Genomic DNA, 13,486 nt, shown 5'->3' on the forward strand with positions numbered 1-13,486 from the left:
ATGTTTAAATTACACAGTGTTTAGCCAAAATCGCTTTGACACCAAACATAATAGTCTTATACCAGGTTTATATGGTCGGACCGGGTATAGGGGTGTTACACTAGTTCTACCTAGGGGTGTGCTTGATTGAGTAGAAAAGTGAAATGATGAAATGAGAGAAAAGAAAAACAGAAAGAAAATAAATTTTGAGTGTGCTTGATAAGGAAGAAAAGTGAGGGAAAAGAAAATATAATAGATGATCATTTTTTTGCCTAATGCACGAAAACAAATCATTCCAAATTGGAATGATAAGAAGAGAGAAAATAATGAAGGGATGTATGTTAATTCAAAATTATACATTTTCTTTCCTCTCATTTTCCAATTCTACCAAATAATGAATGGAAAGAAAATTATTTTTTCTTTAAATTTTTCCACATTTCCTACCAAACACACCATGAAAACGGAAATTATATTTTTTTATCATTCTATTTTTCTACTCTTTCCAATTTTCTTTTTACTCTACCAAGCTAAGCCTAAATGCTAACCTCATGTTTAGGACCGAACTTGAGAACAATTACCATGTTCAGTGGCTGACTTGGACAAAAATAAAGTTTAGACCCCAATGTGAGAGTAGTTGTCAAGTTTAGACCTCAGAAAGTGATTTAACCCATAGATAAAAAGTAAAAGCTTTTAAATGCAACAACTTTTTACAACAAAAATAACAATATAAAATACGAGTGAATAAAACTCGATTCAATTAGAAAAGGTGAATTGTTTTTAATGAAGTCGAAATCTACATGAAATATGGCATGGGATAGAAAAGTAGTTGTGTTGTAACGAAGAAGATAAAACAAAAGCAGAGAAAAGAGATGAGATGAAAAATGGCTAAGTAGATGGATGAAATATGGTGGGCATAACACGAAGAGGAACTTTCTTATTAACAGTAAGCCCATAGTTTTCAATCAAATCCAAAGTCTCCGAAGTTTCACCATCACCCAACTTCCAATCAAACCTAAGCAAAAGATTTGCAACCAAATATTCAAGCGATGCAATCGCAAATGGCATCCCAGGACAATCCCTTCTCCCGCACCCGAACGGGATGAACTGAAAATCTTGACCCTTAAAATCAACCCTGGAGTTCTCAAATCTTTCCGGGGTGAACTCTTCGGGGTTTTCCCACCATATCGGGTCCCTTTGAATCGCCCACACATTGATGAAAACTGTAGTGTTGGGTGGAATGTCGTAATTTCCTAGTTTAACGGCTTCCGATGTTCCTCGACGGACCAAGAAAACAACTGGGGGATGAAGCCTTAATGTTTCTTTGATCACACATTTCAAGTATTTCATTTGATTTAGGTCGTTTAATTCGATTTTCTGTTTGTTTTTCGCCACTTTTCGTACATCTTGTTCAACTTTTTTCAACACGTCTGGTTTTTTCAACAATTCGGACATTGCCCATTCTGCTGTTGTGGATGTTGTTTCAGTTCCTCCAGCAAACATGTCCTGAAAAACCAAAATTTTCAAAACAAAAATAAAACTATTCATATTTTCTTTTAAAAATATAATTTATTTGTTGTTTAATTCTTAATCAATTTTATTACGTTTTATAATATTTAAGATTTAATTATGAATTTTATCCTTTTATTTTATGAAAATTAAAAGGTTAATCTCTCTACTTTAATTTAATAAAATTTGATCAATAAAAATATTGACCTAGAAATCAATACTTCATCGATTTATATGCACAAAATTAGCAAAATCCAGTAGTTCAATGATCTATATGCAGAGGCGGACTGTTATGGTGGCCTAGAGGGCATGGCTCCTCACCTCAATTTTGAAAATTTTTTATTTCTCTCTTAAAATTTTTAGAAATTTTTAAACAGTACCTCTCAAATTTTTAAAAATTCTTATTATAATTTTGAACTTTTTTAAAATTTTAATTGAGCTCTCTTGAAATTTCTAAAAATTCTCATTGATCTCACAAAAATTTTAATTAGACCCCAATTTTTTAAAAAATTCTTATTAAACTCTTAAAATTAGGCCTCCCAAAACTCAATTCCAAAATCTGCCACTATCTATATGCAATAAATTAGCAGAAATCAACTGTTGAAGTTAATACGTTTACTGGGTAACTTCTCAGTTTTCATAAAATTATGAGAAATTAAAGTTGAAGTGTAACTAAACCTAAATTGAATTAGTTTATGATACAAACTGCATAATATAGCCAGGTCCAGATTTAATTTATCTGTTTTTTGTACAAATCCATGTTATGAGTTTCAAGCCTTCTTAAATCTTAAATATCATAGCCATAGGGATTTGATAAAATAGCTTAACCATATTTTTTATTGAAACTCATGTTTCTGAGGTCATATTTTAAAACTATCCTAATTATTTTGCATGAATTCATCCTTAAATTTAATATTTTTGTTTAATCGATAAAACATGAAGAAATGAGAAGAAGAGAGTTAAAGAAAAAAAAACCAGTAAGATTGCTTTGATGTTGTCTTGAGTGAGATCCAAGCCATCTTTTTGAAGTTGCAAAATGATAGAAAGGAAGTCTTTCGTTTCATCAATGGCTTCCTTTTCCTTATGTTCATCAATTACCTGATCAAAAAACAAATCCAATTCCCAAAAAGTTGATTTCAATCGTGAAATAAACCCAGTTACATAATCCAACCATTTCAAAGACGGCCAAAAATCACCAAAACACAAGGTGGTGAAAAGAACCATAACCCTCCTCGTTAACTCTCCAAAATGAATTCCGCCATTATCGTCTTCAGCTTTACGACTAATAACACATCGGGAAACAATGTTACTCGAGACCGCCATTAACATCTTGGTTAAATCAACAACATCACCATTAACTGCAGCCTCATGGAGTTTCCTTATTATAGCATCAACTTCTTCTTCTCTTACGAACTGAAACGATTGAACTCTTCGAGCACTTAGTAACTCAAGAACACAAAGTTTCCTAACTTGTCTCCAATAATCTCCATACGGTGAAAACCCCAAATCTTTGCACCCATAAAACAAGATATTTGCAGCAGTGGTGTTTGGCTTGTTCATGAAAACAACATCATAGTTTTTCGCCATTTCTTTCAAGGAGTCAGCTGATGATACAACTAGGGTTGGATTTTGACCTAAATTAAGAAACATTAAGGACCCATATTTTAGTGAAAGGTCTCGAAGGGATCGGTGGGGGAGTTTCACAAGTTTATGAAGGTGGCCAATGATTGGTAACTTTGGGGGAGAAGGAGGCAAATTCTGTAATTTGTGTTTTGATAGTTTAAGCCAAAGTAAAAAGGAGAAAATAAAGAGGATGAGAGAGAGAAACAATGGGTTGTAAAGTTTAGTTTCATTGATGAGCTCCATTAATGGTGGTATCTCCAATTTTTTGCAGATCAAGTTATGAACTAAATAAGAAAAACCCCAGTCAACCATCAATTTTTATTTATTTTATTCTTTTTGCAATAAAGAATTCCATCAATTTAGCATGACTCGGATATTTTTAGATTTTCAGAGTGGAGTCATCTCAAACTCGTGAGGTTTTCTGTTGTCTTGTAGTCATTGGATTTTCTATCCAAATTCAATTCTTGATGTTTTTTATTAGCTTGTAGTTACATTTAAGTTTAAAGTAGAATCAAGTTGAATCTCAAACCCAAAACCAAAATTATATAAATATTGTTTTTTTTTATCCACAAGACTTAAAACTGAGTATTTTAATTCTACCTTTACAAAATATTCATTTCTCAATAGCATCTTTTTATCCCATAAGAAAGGTCGCTCGTTTATGTATTATCTGTTTGTTTGAGAATGTAGTTTGGAATTTTGTAGGTTTTGATGTAGTTGAGTTCAATGTTTAAATAAAACAAAATCATAGGAATATTTTAATTCATCATGTATTGTATTTCCTAGTTTGTGGAATTAAAATACCAATTTAATCAAACTTTATATTTACGTAATACGAGAAAATATTCAAAAAGATGAATCAATTGAACTCCATGTGATGGCCTAATAGTTAAGAATGATTATTGCACCAAGTGTGATCTAGGTTCGAATCGTACTAGTCGCGTTGATTGTTCGGGTTTTGCCTTGTTATAGTAATTCACAAAATAAAAAAAACAAACAAAGATGAGGGGAATCCCTTATATATTATGCAAAATGGATCTTGTTCTATCGTTGATGAGAAATCTCTATGAAAAATACGAATTAGAGTTTGAAGGAGTATTCGACCCGTAACAGATAGAGGAGGATTTATTCAATCACATAGTTTGGGCTCCTAGGATATGCGCCCTTGGGGCTTTCTATTTGATTGTATCGAAAGGCCCAATGAATTAGGATTTCCCTATGGGCCGGGCCATTTCGGGGCAAGCGGATCATTTATGATGAAAAGGATGAGCTTCAAGAGAATGATTCGGCGTTCTTGCAGAGTGGAACCATGTAGTACCAGGCACAAGATAGATCCTCCAAAGAACAAGGCTTTTTTCGAATAAGCCAATTCATTTGGGATCCTGCAGATCCACTCTTTTTCTTATTTAAAGATCAGCCCTTTGTCTCTGTGTTTTCACACGGAGATTTATTTGTAAATGAAGAGATGTCAAAGGGGCTTCTTACTTCCCAAACAGATCCTCCTACATCTATATATAAACATTGGTTTACTTGTTTATTTAGTAAGTAATTATATATATATATATATTAACTATGTTAAATATTTTAGACTTAATTTTATTTCAATTTTATATATTAACTTTCAAATAATTTTATTTTTTTATTTTAAGAAATTTATTTCGATTAAAACCTTTTAAATATTTGTAATTAATTTTAGATAAAAATGATTTAATGAATTTATCTTAATTTTAATATATAACTGAATTAAACATAAGTTTAAAATCAAATATAATTCAATTTTATAGTAGTCCAATGTAATTTTAAGGTGGTTAAATTTTCATTATTTAGTAAATAAAAATGGAGGAAAATAAATAAAATAAAATAGATGAATAATAAATGTATAATTCTCTCTCTCTTTTAACTTGAATTTTACTTGATAAATATATTTTAAGAGATGTTAGATTATTTTTATCAATTATGAAATGGTAAGTCGATTTCTTTTAAATTATTAGTTTCTAATGTGCATTTTTAATTATTGTTACCTATCATTAATTTTAAATAATATACAAATTTGGACTATATAAACTCTAATACTAATTAAAAAAAGGGTAAAATAACAAGCAACGATTATGATAAGATTTCATGATAAATATAAAATATATTTACATTAAATTAATAACAGTGAATACAAATAATTGTTGAAATTTGTTAGCTTTTCAAAACAAACCACATACTATAAACAACTTACATAAAAATGTAAAAACAAAAATAAAAAATCATAATATTATATTACCTTCAATTACTCTCTCTGCCATTGTTATTCGAATAAAATTGATATTACCTCTCTTTTTATACAATTCTAAATTATTAACACTAATAATCTCTGTTTTTTACTAGTTGCTACTTCATTAAATATACTTAACTACTAAATGTTATTTATAAAGCTAAACTTTAATTTTAATTGATATATAACATTGAGTGACAATTAAGATGCTTAAATAACTCTATTTTAAAATTAACACAAGTTTTTAACTAATAATTTTAAATTAAATTATAGTTCTTTTAAACTTAATTTAGTAATATAATGAAAAATAAATAATATTTTTATCCGTTCAAAAGTGTCTCCAAATTCCTTTTTTATATGTATTATAGAATATAGATGGATAAGAGGAGCAAGTGACATGGCAAGAGCTTGGCCCTCTAGTTGGTTAAATGGGAAAAATGTTTTATAGTTACTCCTCAAATTTTAAAAAAAAAATCAATTTAGTAATTTTTCACCTTTGGTTAAATGAAATATATATATAATTTTAACCCTTTTAAAAATTGATAATTTAATTTAAGCATCTTTAATGCAGATTTTTAGGTTTAAACTCCCAAATTTTAGGAAAGTGGAGGTTTACCTAGAAATGGAGGTCCTTGAGTATGCCAAAGATCAAAGAAGATATGATCGGTTGCGCGAACCAGACTAAGAAATGCCAGGAGATGAGGAAAGGAAGGAAGAAAGCTTCAAAACTAAAGAAAGTGAAACGATTCAGAAGAAGTTTTGAAAGAAAAATCGTCAAACTAGAAATGAAATGATGGGAAGACGAGATGACAGATTTCAACAAATTTTGATTGGGCAGTAGGTTGGTGCATTTAATGTAGGTTCTAGAATTCTCTCTTTTAATATCTAGATATTTATTTCAACCTTGGCCATCTGTTTTGGGCCGGGTTTTCCTAAGATAATAGGTTTATAAGTTTTGTTACAATATTTTTTATTAATAAAGCCCAATCTTAATTATTTCAAAAAAAAAAAAAAACTCCCAAATTTTATAATTTATCTCAATTTCCTTAAATTTTTTTGGCATCGTAAATCACCTATTAAGCTTTTGTTTACGTAAATTGTTAAAGGAGTTTTTGTTATAGGTTAAAATATATCAAAGTTTCTTGTACTCTTTGCAAATTTGAAATTTAGTATATATATTTTTATTTTTAGGAATTTAGTCTCTTATATTTCAAAATTCAAGTTCAATTGTTAACTTTTTTTGATATTTTGGAATAAAAAATTTACTTGGTAGCAATATAACTAAAAATGAAGTTGTAATGAACTTGAATTTAATTTTAATAATAGTTGGACTGAATTTTAAAATCGAAAATTAAATGGATCAAAGACAATTGACAAAGGCAAAGATTCGAGTCTTGAGTACTCAAGTTTTTAATAAAAATACTAACTAAAATGTTAAAATTTTAAACATAGTAGCCCATATGGCAATCTACATGTACTTTTATGTTTTTTTAAAAAAATTTATGACTTTTATGACTTTTTTTAATTTTTAATTTTTAAATTATTTATTGACGTTACAGATATGACAAGTAATGTCATGTTTACATGAAGTACATGTAGATGTCACGTGGGTTGCCGCACTTTCATCGTTAAAAAATTAATATTTTAGTCAACATTTCGTTAAAAAAAGTGATTAAACTCTTTTAAAAAGTTAATGATCAAATTTAACTAAAAAAGAGAGTCAAATTAACAAAAATAAAAGGTTAAGAGCTAAATTTAATATTATGTTTTTTTAACCTGGGATTCCATTATTAGGAAAAGGTAGGAATCATGATTTCTCACCATTATTGCTTTGGTCATTTTCCAATTTTGTTGGGTTTTGAAGGGGGACTATAATAATTATGATTCAAAAAGAAAGGGTGATTTTTGCTTTTCTTGCTATAAATTTTTGAAGTTCTTTTTATCCAATTTGTTAATCATGGCATTGGTGATTGAAGTATTTTCTATGCTCACGCTTAACTTCCATGTAAAATAAAAACGAATATATAATAAATTTATTTAGTATAAATAACAAAATAAATATAAACTTTTTAATCATGCAATGGATTTCAATAAAATATATAATAAATCCACGTTTTAGATGTGAAATCAAGCTTATTTTTGGGTTGCAAAATATCAAGAAACTGCCTTTACTCATTTTTGTATTATTTTTATAATATATTATATTTTTAAAGTTTCTAAAATTGGATATAATTTAAAAAACTGAGTCCATAATGAACTTATTGGTAGTCGTTACTGCCATGGATCATCACATAAGCATCATAATAGCTTAATTCAATAGTCGTTAACAACTAATTAAGCAAGATTGATAGGATTTAACGATCAACTGTTTAATCTATCAATCATGATGTACCATTAAGGCAGTTCTAGGTCCTGGTATCTTTTGCACATTACTATAAACCAATATTTCGAGCCCAAATAATAATTACCTCAAAATTTTGATTTCGGAAGTGTTTTTGACATTTTAAGTCTCATTTGAGTCAACTCACTTTTGAGTGTTTTATAGAAAATTCAGCTGCTTTATTTAATTTTGCATTTGGAAGCTCAACAGCATAAGATATTTAATCTTAAATTATTTGTTTTAATTTTAAAATATCATGTTGCAACACTTTTTTCAAGTGTCAATTGCCCTCAGAGATGCATTGAAAAAACAACGACATGGGCAGGATAATTTATAAAAAGGTATATTCAATCCAACTAATGATACAATTTTCATGTAACTGAATGTTTGATACAATTTACAAAGTGAAGCATATCGCACGCTCATCGCCTAAACTTGTCCCCGCTAAAAAACGGATGCCTTAGAGCTTCACGAGCAGTGAGCCTATCAATAGGGTCATACCTAAGCAACCCCTGCAATAGATGGATTAGATCCCCAGCCGAATGGTCCACATGCTGCATTATCAAGTTCTGCAATCATTGCACAAACCTATTAGACCAACATAACCCACCACCAATCGTTGACGCTCGCCCGAAACAAAACCATACCTGAAGACGAGGTAGCTTAAGAACAGCTCTCATACTATCCCTTGATGCAGCACCATCTGGCCAATCCAGTCTACCACTTCTAACATACTTCTCCGCATGTCGACTGGAACCCACAAACTACATGTTAATAAACTTCAATAAGACAAAGGGGGAAAATGAAAAACTAAAGAATCCACGCACTCTACTCTCTTCAACATGTGCTGATGTAGTGGACCCAACACCCGCTCCATCATGGCAAGGTGCTCCAGATTCTCATGTGTTTGAAACAATGCCTCACCCTGTCGGAATATCAACTGTTGTATAAGTGCTCTGCTCATATATCATTTTGCAATCTTACAAAACCACAATACAATGAATCGGTTTTCCTGAAATACCGTGCATAATTCAACTAAGATGCAGCCAACACTCCATATGTCACAAGGGTAACTCCATCCCAGTCCTATAAAATCCGATATAAAAAATTTAATGATCATGTGACCATTTTCTAAAACCATTGATACGTGAGCCATAATAACTTGAAAATGCATACCAAGAATAACCTCTGGAGCACGATAATGTCGTGTTGACACAATGTAAGTCTGATCTTGACGCTCATAAGTAGTGCTACCAAAATCTATTACCTTAATGGCACTTGATTTTGGCAACCTTTTAAAGTAAGAACTACCTTTTGGAAATCTTGATGTACCCTGGCAGCATAAAAATAATATAAATAATTAGCCCAAGAAATGACAGACAGATGTAATACATCACAGATAGGGAATTTACACAACTCTTGCTGCAAAGAAAGATGAAGGTTTCAGCTAAAGGAAAATACCTTGTAATCAGGAACTTTGACACACTCTGGAGAGACAAGAAGAATATTTTCTGGTTTCAAGTCCGTATGTATCAGACGCAAATCATGCATGACTGCAAATATTAACAAGAGCAAACTATAAGAAACCAGTGACAGAATAAGCACAACAATTGGTACCATTCTAATAAACATCAATGCAAATGCTTTCAAAGGAAAAGACTTCAGACACCTCTAATAGCTAACAGAAGGCATTCATAGAACCTAATGCTTTCATTTTATATTAAGGTTTAGCAGTCGAGATAATGATAACTTAAAAATGGCAACATAAGAAGGATAGGCAGAGATACTAGCTTAGTAATTATTACACACATGCTACACATTCCAATAGTTGTCTGCCAATGTCGCGGACAAGATCAATGGGAAATGAGCGATAATTGTTATTCCGTAGAAAATCGTATAAGCTTGGTCCAAGCTTCTCAAACACCTGTTGAAACCATTTAAATTCATTCACAAGTTTTAACCCCCAAATTATTGGTCAGTGGGGAAAGCAATCCATCACAAATCAATCATATACTTACAATACAGATATGGTTACGATAGTCAAACCAGTTCCGTATTTGCACACAACTGCAAGGAATGAACGCATTTAACCATTGCAAAAAGAACTTCAAAAAGTCTGTTATAAAGTTGGTGGCTCTAGCGAAATATAATTTTAATGCAGTGGATAACTCACCGATTGCCACCTTTATCATGTTTCCCAAGCTGTTGCAGCATCTCAATTTCTATCATGGCTGCTTCATGATATTTCTTAATTCCACGAACAATTTTGATAGCAACCATCTCCTTCCTCTCTCTATCCCAGCATTCTAAAACCTGACCAAAAGTACCTGTAAAAGGATGGAGGTCAGGAAAGAGATGCCTACTAAGATGAAATGGCATATATATATTGAACCAAACCATAGGTAAACAAAAGACGCAATATGTTCACTAAGGCATACCTTCACCCATTTTACTCTGTATCTTATCTGCAACCGTAAAGAAAGGAGAATTAGAAACAGAAGTACTAAATAACTAACAAAAATGTGTTAAAAACTACTTAGAACAATAAAGAAAATGCTAATTATCACTAAACCATTGAGAGTTTAACCTACAATCAAATCCAGAAATACAATCATCCTATTCACCAAATACCAATTCAAACATTTTGCTTTATGGTTTTCAAGGCAATTTATCAATGAATATAAGCTTGTGATGGTAAAAGTGAAATTACAGCGAGAGGTTAAATTATCTCCAAGCTCAAACATGTAATGCCCATCTTTGTCATCTTCTCGCCACGGGGGAGAACCGTTTCGAGCAACTCCACCATTTAGAACTACAGAAGAACTAGTAGTAATAGTACTAGCACAATCTGAGGGTGCTTTTGCAGTAGAAGCAACGCTTGTCACATTCCAAATCTCTTGTGAATAAAACATTCCTACCTGAGCCTACACACAGCCATCCATTCATTGTACCACTAAAAGATAAAAAAAATTCAACACTTTTTTATCATCCCCAATCACCTTAAAATCCCTTATTCTTACCTACCAAAAATTCCATAAGCAAAAACAATAGAGAAACAGTATATAATATCTAAAAAATGCTTAAAAAGTAATTATTTATCCCAAAAATTATCATAATAAAGACTCGTGCAACACAAAATATAACATATTGATGAATTTGTTCTATCTTTCCGATGCCCTTGGAATCTTACAAATTGAGGGATAAATCCCTAAGACACGAATTTCTTCTTAAAAATAAGATAAATTGATGGTTAAACTGAATGATAAAACATACAAATTAACAAAGGAAAAAAGAACAAATCAAATAATAGCAGATCTAAGGCAAAATCCTTAAAAAGAGCACGTTAATCTTTACAGAACAGATTCGTAAACTGGAAAACTCTACACATAGGGTAAATATTAACCAGATCTAGGAAAAGAAAATCAAAGAACAAAGGCGATACCTGCGGCGGCAACTGAGTTACATCCCATCCCAATCGCGGCCGCTTTCTAGGTCGCCGATCCATATGCGTATGAGGAAACTCCGTCACGCTCTCCATCTCCATGATCGTAAAGACTAGATCTAGAAAAGAAAATTCTTTCTTTTTCCCGAGAAAATGATAAAAAATTGAAAATTAATATTTTTTCCCCCTTTCTTCAGGATAAGGTTTCGCTCACCGTACCCGAGTTTTTAACCTAACAACTAAAGGGACCGAGGCGGTTGTGATGCTATCTTTCCGTACACGTGTCAAGAGATTTACCGTTGGATTGACGGAATATGCCATGTGAATGTGCGATCCTTCTAAAATTGTGATATGGGCCGCACAGTCAAGTCCGAAAGCTAATTCGAAAAATTAAAATATTTAAATAAAAATATAATATTTAAAAGAGAAGTTGAATAAAATTTGATGTCCGTTTTTTATATCGGTCGAATTTTAAATAAGATTTTTTTATCTAAACTCGATTTAACCCGGATATATAATATTATAAAATATTATATTAATTATATATATTAATAATTATATTAAATCATTAACTTAACAATAATTAAATTCATTATTTAAAACCTAAAGAAAAAATTTAACCAATTAAAGCAACCCAACTCAAAATATAAAATTTTAAAATTATATTTGATAAACATATTTATTATATTTATTTGTGGTTTTAATATAATAAAACATTTATTATATTTATGGTAGTATTTTTAATATAATAAAAACTTTTATTTCAACATTTTTAGTGCATTTAGTATATTATATTTTAAAAAATTATTTTAAATAAAAATTAATCTAAAAAAGTCAAATATGAATGAGCCAGATTGGGCTTGAATTTACCTTTCTTAAATTGGATCGAACTTAGACAAAAAAGTAAACTCAATTTTCAAATTGAGTTCGAACTTGAAACATTGGTCTAGATACCTTGTATAGATCCGGCCTGACCAACCCTTCACAATATATATGTTTATCTCTTTTTTCCGCTAAAAACTAAAATCTTTTGAGTTGGATTTTTAAAATAATGATGAGAATCCAAAACGATTTCCTATATATAACAATTTGTTTCAACTACAAATTAAATCTTTTTTAGTCATTTAATTATAAAAATTTAGGCTTAATTGAATAAGTAGCTTTTAAATTATATCATTTTTTTAGTTAGTTAACTAAATCTTGTTTTTGTCAAACCATATACTTAAAATTAGAATTTCGTCACCATTATAAGCCCCTATCGTTATTTCCGTTAAAAAAATTCTTCAACCAATTAAGAGTTGACATGTAATTTTATTTTAATATAATATAATATTAAATTAAATTGTTAATTGCTATTATATTTTCCTCTTTCCTCCATCTTCATCTTCACTCCCTTCTCTCTAGGTGATGTCGCAATTCATGATTAATGCTTTACCATTAATATTTCTTCCTTGCATAAACTTAGAGTGTAAAGCATAACCCAAATGGGAGGCTTGTGGAGAAATAGGTAATCTAGTTTTGCAAAGGAATTCGTTTGGTCATAGAGTATGTTGTTACAAGACATAACATATAGTACAAACAATAAATATGACCTATAAACTCATGCATAAATATTATGTTTGCAAACTAATAGTAGTCATAACGCTAGAAGAATTAAAAAACAAACCAAAGATGCATCACATTGATCAATTCGATGAAAATTGCATTCAAATCATGCCATCATCAGACTAATCTAATGATAAATTTCGATCAACTAGGAGACCATTACCAAGGGCCCTAAGTGACCTACTGCATAAGCGATGCACAAAAGGCCAAGTTTCAAATGACCTATCCTCCTTCTCATCATTTTAGAATCCAATTTTATAAATATCATCATTGTGTTTTATCATGATAATGCCCTCTAATAATGGTTCTCAATAAATATGGTGACACCGTTACCTTGGCAAATCTCATATATATATATATATGTATATATATATCAAAACATGATTAAAAATAACTAAAAACTAAAAATTAAAGCAACCACGACTTTTAGATAGAACATAGTAGACAAAACAAAAACTATGAAAGTATGGACAAAAGCCATGATAATATGAATTGTTATTGATATCTTAAGCATGATTAAGTATTTTTATGATTTACTTTAAATAATATTATTAGTATTTATATGATTGATTTATTTTAAATATTGGTAAGTAACTATTAATCGTATTTAAATTTATGAGTAACTATTTTTATGTTTAAATAATATTAGTCATGTTTGTAAAATTATCTTATGATATAGGTAAATATT

The 13,486-nt window shown here is 30.3% G+C and overlaps 2 protein-coding genes across 4 annotated transcripts; both read right to left on the reverse strand.

Annotated features, from left to right (window-relative positions):
• Positions 1-717: 717 nt before the first annotated feature.
• On the reverse strand, positions 718-4,707 carry LOC105786730 (cytochrome P450 71A1). The gene is made up of 2 exons (XM_012613223.2): positions 2,461-4,707; positions 718-1,482 (listed from the first exon to the last, which is right to left on the reverse strand). Exons 1-2 carry the CDS (start codon positions 3,418-3,420, stop codon positions 865-867), a joined length of 1,578 nt encoding a protein of 525 aa, XP_012468677.1. The 5' UTR covers positions 3,421-4,707; the 3' UTR covers positions 718-864.
• A 3,345-nt stretch (positions 4,708-8,052) lies between these two features.
• On the reverse strand, positions 8,053-11,399 carry LOC105786722 (serine/threonine-protein kinase AFC2). 3 transcript variants are annotated; one of them, XM_012613214.2, is made up of 12 exons: positions 11,194-11,399; positions 10,462-10,675; positions 10,190-10,216; positions 9,925-10,078; positions 9,770-9,818; positions 9,561-9,675; positions 9,213-9,304; positions 8,928-9,084; positions 8,773-8,837; positions 8,579-8,676; positions 8,399-8,501; positions 8,053-8,320 (listed from the first exon to the last, which is right to left on the reverse strand). In XM_012613214.2, the coding sequence occupies exons 1-12, from the start codon at positions 11,293-11,295 to the stop codon at positions 8,174-8,176; spliced, it is 1,323 nt and encodes a 440-aa protein (XP_012468668.1). In that variant the 5' UTR covers positions 11,296-11,399; the 3' UTR covers positions 8,053-8,173. The 3 variants fall into 3 exon arrangements, with proteins under 3 accessions (XP_012468668.1, XP_012468673.1, XP_052489341.1); XM_012613219.2 differs by lacking the exon at positions 10,462-10,675 and having other exon boundaries at positions 11,194-11,372; XM_052633381.1 differs by lacking the exons at positions 9,561-9,675; positions 9,770-9,818; positions 10,462-10,675; positions 11,194-11,399 and having other exon boundaries at positions 10,190-10,448.
• Positions 11,400-13,486: the final 2,087 nt, after the last annotated feature.

Source organism: Gossypium raimondii, chromosome 7, assembly GCF_025698545.1.
Source record: "Gossypium raimondii isolate GPD5lz chromosome 7, ASM2569854v1, whole genome shotgun sequence".
Taxonomy (NCBI): domain Eukaryota; kingdom Viridiplantae; phylum Streptophyta; class Magnoliopsida; order Malvales; family Malvaceae; genus Gossypium; species Gossypium raimondii.

Excerpts from the sequence above, each read along its gene's own strand:
- LOC105786722 (XM_012613214.2), bottom strand. The coding sequence starts at position 11,295 with ATGGAGATGGAGAGCGTGACGGAGTTTCCTCATACGCATATGGATCGG. Across the intron at positions 9,676-9,769 it reads ATCGTAACCATATCTGTATT|GTGTTTGAGAAGCTTGGACC; the intron begins GTAAGTATATGA and ends TGGTTTCAACAG. Across the intron at positions 9,305-9,560 it reads ACTATTGGAATGTGTAGCAT|TCATGCATGATTTGCGTCTG; the intron begins GTGTGTAATAAT and ends TAATATTTGCAG.
- LOC105786730 (XM_012613223.2), bottom strand. The coding sequence starts at position 3,420 with ATGGTTGACTGGGGTTTTTCTTATTTAGTTCATAACTTGATCTGCAAA. Across the intron at positions 1,483-2,460 it reads ACATCAAAGCAATCTTACTG|GACATGTTTGCTGGAGGAAC; the intron begins GTTTTTTTTTCT and ends TTGGTTTTTCAG.